The sequence below is a fragment of the Pollachius pollachius genome (genome assembly GCF_949987615.1).
Source record: "Pollachius pollachius genome assembly, chromosome: 5".
NCBI classification, from domain to species: domain Eukaryota; kingdom Metazoa; phylum Chordata; class Actinopteri; order Gadiformes; family Gadidae; genus Pollachius; species Pollachius pollachius.
This window is the reverse complement of record NC_136938.1, coordinates 2,230,813-2,245,812: the sequence shown is the minus strand read 5'-3', so window position 1 is coordinate 2,245,812 and position 15,000 is coordinate 2,230,813. Positions and strand designations below refer to the sequence as shown.

The 15,000-nt window shown below is 46.2% G+C and overlaps 1 protein-coding gene across 1 annotated transcript in view; it reads left to right on the top strand.

The window, feature by feature from the left end:
• cdh8 (cadherin 8) overlaps nt 1–15,000 on the top strand; it is a gene marked incomplete at both ends in the record, with an annotated part of 79,829 nt that overhangs the window by 50,269 nt on the left and 14,560 nt on the right. The window contains 4 exons of the mRNA XM_079736448.1: nt 4,561–4,680; nt 8,535–8,702; nt 9,218–9,405; nt 14,202–14,449. Of these exons, the coding sequence (XP_079592574.1) occupies nt 4,561–4,680; nt 8,535–8,702; nt 9,218–9,405; nt 14,202–14,449 (724 nt within the window). The remainder of the gene's footprint in view (nt 1–4,560; nt 4,681–8,534; nt 8,703–9,217; nt 9,406–14,201; nt 14,450–15,000) is intronic.

The window sequence follows — 15,000 nt, the reverse complement described above, 5'->3', positions numbered from 1 at the left end:
GTTGTTTTACCTCGGCAGGGAGCACAGCAGGGTGCTGCTGCCCCATCTCCACCAACATCTCCCCCAACATCTTCCCCAACATCTCCCCCACATCCCCCCCAATATCTCCCCCACATCTCCCCACGCTTCAGTGGTTCCCTTTCTATGGCTGAGTGCCTGCAGACATATACCGCCAGCGCCTCAAAACACCCCCCCCCCACCCCCCCCAACACCACAATCTCACCCACCAGCATCACCACAGCCCACCAGCACCTCCATCCACCATCTCACCCACCACAACCTCCACCACACCCACCCACCGCGACCACAGCCTCATTGAAATAGGATGTGCCCTTGGAATGTCATTGACCAATCAGTATCAGGTATTTAACAGAGCTGTGCTATAAACATATTCCGTATGGATGTGTGTGTGTGTGAAAAACGTCTGTTCATGCGTTTAATTAATTCTGAGCTGTCCCATGGTTGATGTCACATGGTTAATGACGTTAGAGAAGCCATTAGCCGTCCTCAATGATGAGAAGGTACCTGTGACTAGCTTACAGAGTTAGCATGGTGTAGGGGCGAGACTGCGTGCTGTAGTTCCACTTCCTGGAGATTGATGAGGATCAGACAGGATGGAACAGAGCACACAGAAATTCTAATGAATATTCCGAGGAAACAATTTGCTTTGATCATATTTTGAGTGTTTTTTCTGTGTGTGAATGAATCAGTGGTTGGTTTCTTTTTGATAAATTAGCAAATTCTTCAAACTGGGGAACTGCTGTTTACAGAATGGCACCAAGGTACAACTTGTTATGGTAAACAGCAGAAGGGCAAGGCTTTGGTGTCAAATTAGGTGTTTGTTGAACTTGTGTTACAACTTTCGAATTTCTTGTCGCACGAGAAAGCAGAGGGTGCAACACACCAAACTATGTGTGACGCCTCATTCTCAGGCATTTAAGCAGTAGCTTAAGTACAATCAGGCCTCCGTATTGATGACAACATCACCATGGCAGAATGTGTTCCTTATATAAACTCCTGTTCCCGGCGTCAGCCATTTTGAGGCAGAATGCCTCCCACCTCAATTCCTCCATTTTTGTAGTTTTTGAGAAAACAGCAACTTCCCTCCCACAGAAGGAGAGGCCGGTGAGGAAACAGAAACACACACATGCTTCTGTTGGGCTGTTACTATGATATAAATGTATATATAGATATGTAATAAACGTATACAGCCAAGGGGATACATGTGGGGAGTGTGTGTGTGTGTGTGTGTGTGTGTGTGTGTGTGTGTGTGTGTGTGTGTGTGTGTGTGTGTGTATGTGTGTGAGAGAGTCTTCTCTCACGTAATAAAGAACTTGCACCAGTAAAGCAGACATGATGAGCCTCCTCTCTACAGACAGCAGCACAGTGAGCTGAACCCACTGTGGCCAGCAGACTACCAGGCCGCTATATAGACCAAACATATGGACCAGAGATGCTGGTGCCTCAGTGACACTCTGTTTATGTATTAAAAACTTCCAGATGGTGCTTTACGCTGTCTGCTCCACTCTGTTCAGTCGCTTATTGCACACCAGCATCTCTCTCTGTCTCTGTCTCTGTCTGTCTCTGTCTCTGTCTCTGTCTCTGTCTCTCTCTCTCTCTCTCTCTCTCTTTCTCTCTCTCTCTCTCCCTCTCTCTTTTTGAACACTATGCAGCTATATTTCATCTCCTAAGTGTAAAGATGCTGTGTTTCTACAATGTAGCTACAATGTTACAGGCGTCGCATAAAAATCCTCCCATCATATCCCACTCTCTCACCATTGAGTTTCTCCCATGCCGCTGTCTGTGTGTCTGTCTGTCTGTGTGTGTGTCTTTGTCTGTCTGCGTGTAACTATGTGTGTGTGTGTGTCTGTCTGTCTGTCTGTCTGTCTGTCTGTCTGTCTGTCTGTCTGAATGTGTGTCCGTCTGGCTGCTATTTCATGTCTGCTGTTCCACAGTTTTTAAGGACATTTTTCTTTTGTATTTTCTACGAGCTGCCGTTGCGTTGCTGTCTGCTCTAACTGGACTGAAGACATGTCATATTCTATTTAGAAGTATTTTTTTTTATGTTATTGGATGTACGGATAAATGTCTTCATTTTTTCCAATGTGATGGAAACACAACTAACTCTAACTCTGAAGACATAGAGGACCTTACCCATGGCCCCTCCCCTCTCCCCATGGCCCACACCCCTCTCTCCCCTCTCCCCTCTCTCTGCTATGGCCCTCCTCCCTCTCTCCCCTCTCTCCCCCATGGCCCACCTCCCTCTCTCCCCTCTCTCCCCCATGGCCCTCCTCCCTCTCTCCCCTCTCTCCCCCATGGCCCACCTCCCTCTCTCCCCTCTCTCCCCCATGGCCCTCCTCCCTCTCTCCCCTCTCTCCCCCATGGCCCACCTCCCTCTCTCCCCTCTCTCCCCCATGGCCCTCCTCCCTCTCTCCCTTCTCTCCCTTCTCCCCATGGCCCTCGCCCCCCTCTTCCGCCTGGCCCTCTCTACCCCTCTCTCCTCTCTCTCCCCCTGGCCCTCTCTACCCCTCTCTCCCCTCTCTCCCCCCTGGCCCTCTCTACCCCTCTCTCCCCTCTCCCCCCTGGCTCTCTCCCCCTCTCCCCCTCTCCCCAGCATTGTGGGCTCCTGTGCACGCCACCGTTCCTCTCTTATTGATGTGCGGGGGAGCAGTGCTGATAACTGTTCAGTGTAATTGAATGTACGCCGTGTGTTTGGTGTAAGGAACCAAACAACAGCTGCTGCTGGTTTAGTTTCAATGGCCTGTACGTACTGTCAGCCGGCGGAGATTATGATTGCTAGTGCTGCAAGGGCCAATTGCAACGGGAGACAGGGCCATCACATGTGCTTTGTGTGTTTTTGTGTAGGGAAGGTTAAACCTGTGCGTATGGTTGCATGCATGTGTGTGTGTGTGTGTGTGTGTGTGTGTGTCTGCGTGTGTGTGTGTCAAGCTATGTTTCTGTTTGTGTGTGTTTGTGTGTGTGTGTGTCTGACTGTGCATCCATCTGTGTTTCTGTGTGGAATGGAGAGACAAAACCAATTGCAGAGAGGCACCAAGCGATCCTCATTGATCCTCTATGATCTAAACACTAAAGGAAACCTGGAAACAACTTGAGGTATGGAACAAATGCTATGGAATTTACAAGGTAGAATTCTGGCAACACAACAGCTAGGGTCATCATAAAGACTATGAATTACCTTCACAGCTGTCTCCGAGGGCCGCTTGAAGTGCTCTCCCACTGAAGTAATTTGCCTGCAGGACTGAGGCGGCTGCAGCAGTCAGAGGCGGTCGGCTCTTTGTTTTTGCTGTTAAGAGGCCAGAGACGGGCGGTGACTATTAATCAATACTTGACACGTGTGGCTGGCAGCGTAACAAGGAGGATCTTGAAAAGTGGTTTTAAAAACGTCCCGCATGGATCTGGATGGGTTTTTTTGTATGGAGAAAGAAAAAGACCCATCACTGTGTGAAGCATTGGCTCAACATAGCTGTGTCTGACATCTTAATTCCTGTGACTGGAATATCACTAACTAGCTGTAAGAATCTGTAGAAGGAAACCGCAATCATGGCTGTGTTACATCGGCCATGTTTATTTCAGTGTGTTTCGGAAACACTTCCAACCCCCACGGCGACACCAACACTTCCTCCGCGGACTGCTGCTGCAACTAGCTTAGACTCTTATACTCTTATACCCTTTCTGTGGTCTTATGCCCGCATCCTTTGTTTGTTGACTTGTAAATGAGTGAGGCTCAGCATGTGGCGGGTGGTTGTGTGTTAGCCGTTGTGCACTAGCCGTTGTGTGGTTGTGCGGCGGTCAGAGACTGCAGTAGTCAGGACCTGACAGCTCGCTAACACGAGGGACCGTCCCCACGGCGCCATGTTGACCCCTCCAAACATCATTTACAAGAACAATTAACAGGTCATCTGTAGAGTACCTTGGCTTGCTGTTTGCTGGTATTCTGTCTTGTTCTCTCTGCTTGGCCCCCCGCAAGGGCGAGGCAAATTACTGGCAATTAATTACAATGGGCCGGGTTGGCATTTGCAATGTTGCTGTGTTGTAAGAAGGTGCTTTAAGACAAATCCAAAGTGGGCGTTTGGAAACGTAACGCCTTGTGGGTATTTATAGGTTATATGGCTGCTGGGGGCTGGGGGGTAGAAGGTTTCTGTTCTATGACACATGAAGTGTGTAATGTAATCTATGTAATTTGTAACTGCCACGATGGAGCTGAGCTACAGGGCCTGCGATTACCCTGTGATTAGCCCGTTAAAGGAAACAGTCACTTTCCATATGCTCTCATATCTACCTGGGTGACGCTCTAACCAGCGCCACGGCTGACAGGGTGATGGATGGCAAACCGTCCCCCACCACTCCGCCTGTGGTCTGCATTCAGAGACATGGCAGGGCAGCGTGAAGGTTTACAGCGCCCTCGACGTGTTGGACGGCGAGCGGTGGCGACTGAGACGTCCTGCAGCAGAGCGTCTGCAAGATGCCGGCTGGACGCGGTTCTGGGGTGATGATGTGTTTCTGTGTGTGTCTCACTCCTCTCCCTCTCTGCCTCCACAGGCACGCCGGTGACCCGCGTCACGGCCAGCGACGCAGACGATCCCGTATACGGGAACAGTGCCCGGCTGGTCTACAGCATCCTGGAGGGCCAGCCCTACTTCTCTATAGACCCCAACTCTGGTAACTGTTCAGTTCTATACTATAACTATTCAAGGCATTTATCATCTCACGCTTTATCCAAACAGTCTTTTGATACACGTCATTAAAGTACCTACATGTAGAATGTTACTGCAGGAAAAAGTAAAGGAAGTGACTCTAAGCATGCTCCTGAAGACCCTAGTATGTTAAGGAGAGCTAGCTTAAGCCAGTTTGTATTATTGTGTAGTAAGCGGCCGAGAAATGGAGCAAGGGACTCCGATCCCAACGAGAGAGTGGGTGGTGCAGTTCACTTACTACCAAAGGGGCTCTAGAAGGAGTTCCACACTCTACCATGGAGTACCTTTAAAGAGGTGGGAGGGGTCCCTTAGAATACCTTCAAAGAGGAACGAGGGGTTCCTTAAAATACCTTTAAATGGGAGGAAGGGGCCCCCTTAAAATACCTTTAAAGAGGAGGAAGGGGTCCCTTAAAATACATTTAAAGAGGAGGGAGGGGTCCCTTAAAATACCTTTAAAGAGGAGGGAGGGATGGGAGGGAGGGGTGGCATCCTGCTGAAGGAGGCCATATTGTGGCTATGATAGCACTGTACCTGATAAGGATTAGCCTTTAATAGTGAGTTTGAAGCAGAACACCAAGCTAAGAGGCCAGAAAACAAGCTACTATTCCCCTCATTAATACTCACCTACGCATGAAGAGCATGGTACCTCTTCCAAAGCCGTGTATGAACACAGGTATGTGATCTAGTCCACAAGACTAACGCTGATCTAGTCCACAACACTAACGCTGCTGGACTGGTTTGTAAATGAGGCTTTCACAATGCTCTGCGCTACAGCCTCAGTGATCACTAGCACCAGCAGCAGGAAAGCCTTTTGTAGCCCGCTGCCCCATCAACCCCTCATAAACAAAAGCAACAAAATCCAACAATATTGAATACATGTATTCCTCATTCATACAGTCATGTTCAGTAATAACTGCCAACTTAAATCTAGTGAACAGTTTCATGGAATAGCACACAAGACATTGAAGATGTGCATTAGAACAACACACCCAGCCTCACCGGGACTGGAACCATTATCATATCACATTTCTGGTTTAAAGAGAAAAATATTTCTAATTTGCACATTTTATGGCATTTTCAAGGTGACTGTTTATCAGCGAGTATTTACACCCACCTGATTAAATAATAGCAAGGAGAAATTAATAAGAAATGAGGTGGAATCAACTCAGCCTGTGAGAAACTAAGCAGATCCCGTAAGCATTTCATATATGTGCGTCCATAATTACATGGACGGTGTTTTTGTAATGAAATTGGTTGTCATCCTTAGAGTTTGTGATTAAAGCGTTGGCGTGGCGCACAAGGGGAGCTGTCAGGAACAAAAACACTTAGAGGACAGTTAGGGATTAGCATTCCTGCTTTGCGTGATTACTGAGCACATGCAGATGGCTCATTCGAGTGTGCCAGATGTTTTAATGAATGTTAATGAAAATTAAAAGGTAAAAGGAAAACAACTATTAAAATGCGTTTGACACTTACAGCGCCATGTCGAAATGAAAAGCATTTGAAAATAAACAAACAGCGCGGCCCGTTCCTCATTTCATGGGCGATGGGGAAAAGTGGAAAGAGGAGAAAGTTTGTGCGGATGTATGGAAATGAGTGTTTGTTTGTCCTCCCGCTCAGTGATTACGAATTCATTTGAATAATCAGCTATGATCAACAGGGATGAGAGTGCTGCTTGTTGCAGGATGACTGAAGAAACAAGATGGCGGTATTTGTGTGTGTGTGTGTTTGTCAATGCACTCATGCATGATGTGTAGGTATTAATTGATCTGTTTATACAAGAGGAGAACATTTAAGTTGCTTAGTCTGCCTTCAATCCCTCGTAGCAGAGAGGACTATTTCAGTTCTTTGGAGGTGCTGAATATTGTGGTTAACCTGCAGTTTTTCTGAATACTGCGCGTGAAGCTCAGAAGGGTACCGGGAGAGAGTCCTCCACTCCGGATGTGTCTAATACTGTATGTTATCAAGTAGAACATGCATGACATCTATGCAGCTGGCTGATCTATTTCAGAACACGCTGAAGAGGTTCAACCCTTTCTGTAAATATATGGGTTTATTCATTCCCACAGAAAACGAATGACATTTTTTTTTACAAACAAAGAAAATGGCTTCCCGATAATACCCCCCCCCCCCCCAGTCTGATGAGTCTTCCTGCTGAGCTCAACATTGTGCTACGAGGCTTTGTTTCAATGTCTGACCGCCTGCTTCTCGTTGCTCAGACCAAATGACACCATACACTGTACACACACTGTACACACCGTACACACCGCACACTGTACACACCGTACACTGTGTGTTCCTGAGCTGGAGCGAGAACGTGGAATGCTGTTCATTCAAAGTCGAGTCCATCTGTGACCCCGGTAATAAAAAGATGGTTGAGTTCATCAACAACCCTGTTGAAAACCACCAGAACTAAAACAGAGGGGTAATAAATGATGTGGAGGGGAGAAGACCTCACCGGGTGACATGAACCAGTGTTGGAGCACAAAACAAATTGCTCTCTGGGTCCCATGGTCGTTGCTTTCAGCCCATTTTTCAAGGGCACCTGGTTGGACTGTCATTTGTGTCTAGACCCAAATAGTTTAGGGACCGAGATAAATGAAAACTCATGGCCGAAGAGAATGAGTGAATAAATCCTCAAGACCCAACCGTTCAGGCTCAGCCTGGACACGAGGTAGACAATGTTAACACAACCTAGACACAAGGTAGACAATGTTAACACAACCTGGACACAAGGTACACAACATGGACACAACCTGAGGCAGACAACATGAACAAAACCTGGACACGAGGTAGACAATGTTAACACAACCTGAGGTAGACAACATGAACACAACCTGAGGCAGACAACATGAAGACAACCTGAGGTAGACAACATGAACACTTTCTTTATGAACACTGTCTGTCACTTAAGTAGCAGTGATTAACAGATGATTGACTGGACCTCGTTAAGCTGCTGCATGACGCCAGGGGGGCAACGTTGGTTTTTGTTTGATTTGTTTGTATTTTTTTATTTTTTTTACACTACTCGACCTCCACAAACACTGTCATCTGCAGAACAACCAGGACCTCCACGTCAACGCTCAGCCTGGACAATATGAACACTGTCTTGCAGAACCACGCCGACCTCCACCATCTGCGGGGGATCAGCCGCCTCCTCTACTTCTTCGACTTCACATCCAATCTTAACTTGATATAATGGTACATCTGTTCATGTACAAATGCCCCTCCATGGACCGCGGCTTCTCTCTCTGTGAAAACAATAAATGAATAACCTAGAATACATCAGCACCGCCAACACTAAAAAACAAAAGCCTTTGCCTTCGTCGTATTCTGGAGCCTCTCCATTGTTTGAGGCAGCTCAGGACCACTGTAGGGTGTCATGCCAAAGCTAGGCTTTCATGAGGGGTTTTATATTCATTTGATGATCATGCGGGCCTCTGTTTCCTGAGTGGATTATCCACATATACTGCGGCTGAGCTTGTTTTATATTCAGCGCCGCGACACACTCACTAAGGTCCATTCTGCATACAATATGCAACATTATACAAGACAAGCAGCGTAATTCACACTCAATCAGAATACAAATGAGCGCACGTGAACAGCGTGAGAGACAAACGGGTCACATCACCGCCATCCCAGCCTCATGGTTGATTATCACCTGCATGCCCGTCGGGGTCCATGCTGTGGCCCCTGTGTTCAGAAGGTCGTCACAATCCCTGCTGAATGGATCGAAGGCAAAGACACAAGCCTTGAGTTCACCCATTTCTCTTTACCGTTTATTTAGACGTAGCGTAACATGTAGGGTCTCTTCCTCAGCCACCATTAAGATCGCTCTCCACGGGATGGACCGGGAGATGAGAGAGGAGTACCTGGTGGTCATCCAGGCCAAGGACATGGGCGGGCACATGGGCGGCCTCTCCGGCACCACCACCGTCACCGTCACCCTGACCGACGTCAACGACAACCCGCCTAAGTTCTCCAAAAGTAAGATCCGCTGTGAGCTTCAGATGACCTTGAAGAGAAGATCATCTGAAGTTAAGTGTTTCTCATCTAGAGTGTGTTGAGGGGGGTTTTTATGAGGCTATTTTGCTGTTTTCTTGAAATATCAACATGGCTAAGCCGGCATGTGGATGCAGTGTGCCGTGCATGAGTCTCTGCAGACTGTCCCCTGGTCCAGGCAGCAGGAAGCTGTGTTCAGACTGTTTCCTGGTGAGCAGGAGGCTGTGTTCAGACTGTCTCCTGGTCAGCAGTAGGCTGTGTTCAGACTGTCTCCTGGTCCAGGCGACAGAAAGCTGTGTTCAGGCTGTCTCCTTGTCCAGGAAGCAGGAAGCTGTGTTCAGACTGTCTCCAGGCAGCAGGAGGATGTGTTCAGACTGTCTCCTGGTCCAGGCAGCAGGAGGCTGTGTTCAGTCTGTCTCCTGGTCCAGGCGGCAGGAGGCTGTGCTGCTCAGCACTGCAGTCCTCCGCTCCATAGCTGAATATTTCCCGTGTACCCGCAGGTCTGTATGAGTTTGTGATCCCAGAGGACCTGCCCATTGGGAAGGCAGGTGGCAGGGTGAAGGCCAACGATAGAGACATTGGGGAGAACGCCAAGTCCACCTACAACATCATCGAGGGAGACGAGAGGGGAATGTTCCAGATCTCAACGGATGGCCAGACTCAGGAGGGGATTCTCAAGCTGAAGAAGGTAAGCCCCGAGCCCTACCAGGAGATTCCCCAACTGTTTCTTGCTCTGCTTCTCTCTCTCGCTGTTTCTCTCTCTCGCTCTCTTTGTTTCTGTGTGTGTGTGTGTGTGTGTCTCTCTCTCTCTCTCTCTCTCTCTCTCTCTCTCTCTCTCTCTCTCTCTCTCTCTCTCCGTTGATCTTAACTCAGTGGCTCAGTGATTTAAAGAAGGGGTTCAGAGCACACTTTAGTTTATGCTGAATTTAGTTTTGCTAACGCCCCAATTAATCCTTGCCAGGCGATTGGCGAAGAACCGACGACTTACACACACACACACCTACAACCAAGGACTGACACGCACACACTAAGAACCAAGGACTGACACGCACACATCTCTGGCTCCGTCCAACTCCTCCGCTCTCTGCTGGCCGTCCGACAACTCCGCAGGGTGTTTTATTTCTTGACAACGATTTTCAAGGTGGTTATGAAAAAAAAAATTCACACAATTTGGCAGGAGTCCATCGTGGCCGTGGAGCGTAACCTTGGAGCGAATGCAGCAGCGCGCTAATGTCAGGGAAACAGTGGAAATCAATGGCGGTGTTTCTTCACATTATGTTTTAGGCATGACAAGGGCCGCTGTCCGGATAACACCAGGATCTCAATGACAAATTCAACTGCCGACATCCATGTGTCTGTGGATATACAGACTGGTGTGTCTGTGGATATACAGACTGGTGTGTCTGTGGATATACAGACTGGTGTGTCTGTGGATATACAGACCGGTGTGTCTGTGGATATACAGGCCGATGTGTTCTTCACTATAACAGCAACAGAGGTTGGAGCGCTGGTTTCTGTTATTTGTCAGCAGATATGTAGAAGTCTGCATGCTGTATTCCCCTCATTACTGAAGAGGCACATTTACATCTGAAAATATCACTGCATTTTAATAAGGACGGGGAATGTGGGTTTGAGCACAGCTCCCATTGTCAAGGACACCTCAGGAATCAAATGGAGATTTCACGGCGGGCTTTGAAAGCGGAGCACACTGGTTATGTATGGATGTATTCAATGTACTTAGTCCCAACGTTCTGCGCTTGATCCCGAGGTCTGCGTGGCGCGTGGTGTGATTGATAGACGGCTGCTCTTCAGTCTTGAGTCATGGCTGCTTCAGTGTCAGAGGAGGAAGCTATGCATCACTTCAGTGCAGAGTGTCATTGTGTTCAGATGCAAAATGACATTACCCCAAGGACAGCCAGTGTGACTTTGTCAAACTGTGAACAATTCCAGAGACATGGGAGGTGGAGCGATCAAGAACCAGGGCAATCTGCCGGGGACTGGAAAGGGAAACAGGAGTGATGTAAAGCAAAGTGGATACAAGGAGTCTTACAGTTGACAAAGTAAATGTCAAGCGTGCTCCTTTCCCCATCGCAGTGTCAGGCTGGTTCCCACTCATCTCTCCACATGTATACCGCGTCTGTTCATGCCATCACTGATTAGAAGGAAACAATGGAGATGGGGGCGAGCTGGCGGCTCTGGGTGACTGTTTGTAAGGAAGAGGTAATGGCCCCTGCTTGAATATCTTCACCACTCTTCTCCAAACAGCTTCTGAGAACACGATGATGTGTCTCCCAGCTCCTCATGTCTTATTAAAACAAAGAGGTGGGATGGAGGTTACAAGTGGATGAGCGGTGGAGGAAGGAGTCCAACAAATTATTAAATAACCTTTACGGCAAGGTTAAAACATATTGATCTAACTGCGACGCGAGAGGAGAGGGAAGAGAGGCTCTTTGTTGTTTGGGATGTTAAGCGTTTTATCTGCCAGCCCTCAGGCGTGCTGAGAGTTCATCTTTCTGTGGGATGTGAGCTTTCAACCCGCAAGCCAGGGCTGAACTTTGATGTCTTAAAAATACCTCATGTATACGTACCAATTTGGTTCTGGTGGGAGGGGGAACAATAGCAGGGAAGGCAGTGCTGTTTGAGATTCTGCAAACAACAAGTACGCATGTGCTGTGGAGGAGATGTGGTAGTTCCACTCTGTGTTCTGAGACATAATGGTGCTAGCCCCTACATTAGCCTCTTGCTAACCCACCACTTGACTGATTATAGGGGAAACTTGAGCTACATGTGATACCAATGCCCATTTTAATACTTAACAATTTATTATTTAAATGTCTTTAATATACTGATGTAATATCTATATTTCACTTATATTTTGTCTTTGATGTATTGATATGTCTCTATTTAGCTCATATTTAACTGTCTTTGATATTCTGCTATGATATCTATATTTAACCTATATTTAACTGTCTTTAATATACTGATACAATGTCTCTATTTAAATTATATGTAATTGTCTAGAATATGCTGATCAATTTAAAAGATATGTAACTGTTTTAGATATACTAATATTATATCTCTATTTAACATATATGTTGCTGTCTATAATATACTGATATTATATCTATATTTAACATATATTTAACGGTATATAATATACTGATATTATATCTCTATTTAACATGTTCATGTCTTTAATATACTTATATTATATCTCTATTAAACATATGTACACGTCTTCAATATACTGAAATTACCTCTAACAGTTGTATTCTAGAGGGTCCCCTATATCCTCAGCCGTCCGATTGAAGCTCATTCCTAGTGCACCTGGGCCCAGTGTAGCTGCAGTCAGCTCATTCCTAATACACCTTTCATCATTACCTCTACAGCTCATTCGCTTTCATTACCTCTAAACCTCATTCTCTCTGTCATTACCTCTATATCTTACTCTTCTCTCTCTCTCATTAGCTCTATATCTATCTCATTACCCCTGTCATTACCTCCATATCTAACTCATTCTCTCTGTCATTACCTCTAAATCTAACACTCCTCTCTCTGTGATTACCTCTATACCTAACTCATTACCCCTGTCATTACCTTTATATCTAACTCATTCTCTCTGTCATTACCTCTATATCTTACTCTTCTCTCTCTCATTAGCTCTATATCTAACTTATTACCACTACATCTATCTCATTACCTCTGTCATTACCTCCATATCTAACTCATTCTCTCTGTCATTACCTCTATATCTAATACTCCTCTCTCTGTGATTACCTCTATACCTAACTCATTACCCCTGTCATTACCTTTATATTTAACTCATTCTCTCTTTGTCATTACCTCTAAATCTAATTAATTCTCTCTGTCATCACCGTTATATCTAACATTCCTCTCTCTTTCATTACCTCTATATGTAGCTCATTTTCTCTGTAATTACCTCTGTATCTAACTCATTACCTCGATATCTAACTCATTCTCTCTGTAATTACCTCTATATCTAACTCATTACCTCTATATATAACTGTTCTCTCTCTGTCATTACCTATATATCTACCTCATTACCTCTTTATCTAACTCCTTACCCCTGTCATTACCTCATTATCGAACTAATTCTCTCTCTCATTACCTCTATATCTAACCATCCTCTCTCTGTGATTACCTCTATACCTAACTCATTACCCCTGACATTACCTTTATAGCTTACTCATTCTCTCTTTGTCATTACCAATATATCTAACTCTCCTCTCTCTTTCATTACCTCTATATCTAACTCTTTCTCTCTGTCATTACCTCTGTATTTAACTCATTACCTCTATATCTTACTCATTCTCTCTGTGAATATGTTTGCTCCTTCCTCCCTCTACTCACTCTTATCCCCCAAAGCTGCGGTCTGGTTGTGATTCCACTATAAATCCTGGTTATGGAGTGTGGAAGTGACTTGATCCCATTATTCTAGCAGGGTGCGAGGGACCAGGGGTGATTCACAATGAAACTGTGACATTCTGGGTTTGCCCTCAGAGATTCCCAGGAAGTGACAATGTGACACTTTTACATTTTGCACATATCAATGAAGTGGCATTTGCAAAATGATGTCTAACATGCACAAGCAGGAGGTGAAAAGGACGATTTGCGTTTTGATATGTCTACTCAATCACATTGATGGCTGCTATTCGCTCTGGTTCGGTATTGTTGCATATTTTTCATAATTGCTGTGCAATTCATTTGACTCAATCTGATTATGTTAGTGGTTGTGAAAGCAGTCATACATCTCTGACATTGAGAGCATGAGCCGGAAAATGTGTAATCCTTCGAGGTGACGGGAACGCAATAATTATAATTTCAGGTTACATGAATATGCAAATCACATTTCTTATGTGTGATTAATAATTTCAAATAAAAGCCGTCGAACTCAGAGCTGGTAAAGGAGTTTTATTGAAACTGTGTCACATCTGGATAACAGTCTCCCTGCTGGTCAACAGTTGGACTGGGTGTTTCTAATTTACACCTAGATGTATTAAATTATGCTATATGCATTGTGAGTGACTTTGTGGTACAGGACAGGGATAGAGAAGAGAGAGTATGTCTGGGCAGGATGGGAAAGGCCGACCAAAGGAGGATGCCGGGCTGATGAATGTTAGGATGTAGCGGCGGAACATTAACAAGTGAAAGATAAACAAAACAAGAAATACATATTCACTACATACATATATCCTCTTTAATCTTGAGAAATTAATATAAAATGTTGTCTTCCTTCCCTGACTTCCTGTCCCTCCCTCCCTGTGCATTGCCTTCCTGTGCGTCCCTCACTTCCTGTGCATCCGTTACTTCTTCTGTGCCCTTTTACTTCCTTTGCGTCCCTCACTTCCTGTCCCGCCCTTCCTGTGCATCCCCGACTTCCTGTCCCTCCCTCCCTGTACGTTGCCTTCCTGTGCGTTTCCTTCCTGTGCATCCCTGACTTCCTGTCCCTCCCCCTTTGCCCAGCCCCTTGACTTCGAGAGTAAGAAGGCGTTCACGCTGAAGGTGGAGGCCACCAACCTGCGCTCGGAGCCGGGCAGCGGGGGCCCCTACCGGGACACGGCCACGGTGAAGGTGGTGGTGGATGACTCGGACGAGCCACCCATCTTCACACGGCCCGCCTACGTGCTGGAGGTCAACGAGAACGCGCCCGTCAACACGGTGATCGGCACGGTCAACGCCCGTGACCCCGACACCACGGGGAGCCTGGTCAGGTGAGGAGTGACCCAGCAGAGCACAGCGCCACTGCTGGACCACCGGCGCCACTGCAGGCTGCCATGCCAAAAGATAGATCTATAAAACATATGCTATTTGTAATATTTAAACATAAAAATCCTAGTAGAACCCCCCTCAACTCATCGTCATTATTGTCAACTTTATTTGGGACATATTGTGTAAAATGACAGAGGGCTAAATATTGTTTTGCTAGAGAAGAATATATTTTTTTAATGTAGGTGGTCTTAGCTCAGGAAGGTCTTTTCCTCGTTATGTTGCATTGTTGTACCGAATATATTCACCAGAGCCAATGGTCACACCAATGGTCACACCTTGCACACTCAAATCATCACTGTGCACACTCAAATCAGCACCGTGCACACTCAAATCAGAACCGTGCACAGTCAAATCAGCACCGTGCACACTCAAATCAGCCCTGTGCACACTCAAATCAGCACCCAAACGCTCAAATCAGCTCTGTGCACATCACACAGCACTGTACACTCACAACAGCCCTGTGCACATTTATTCATGGTGTGTGAAATAGATT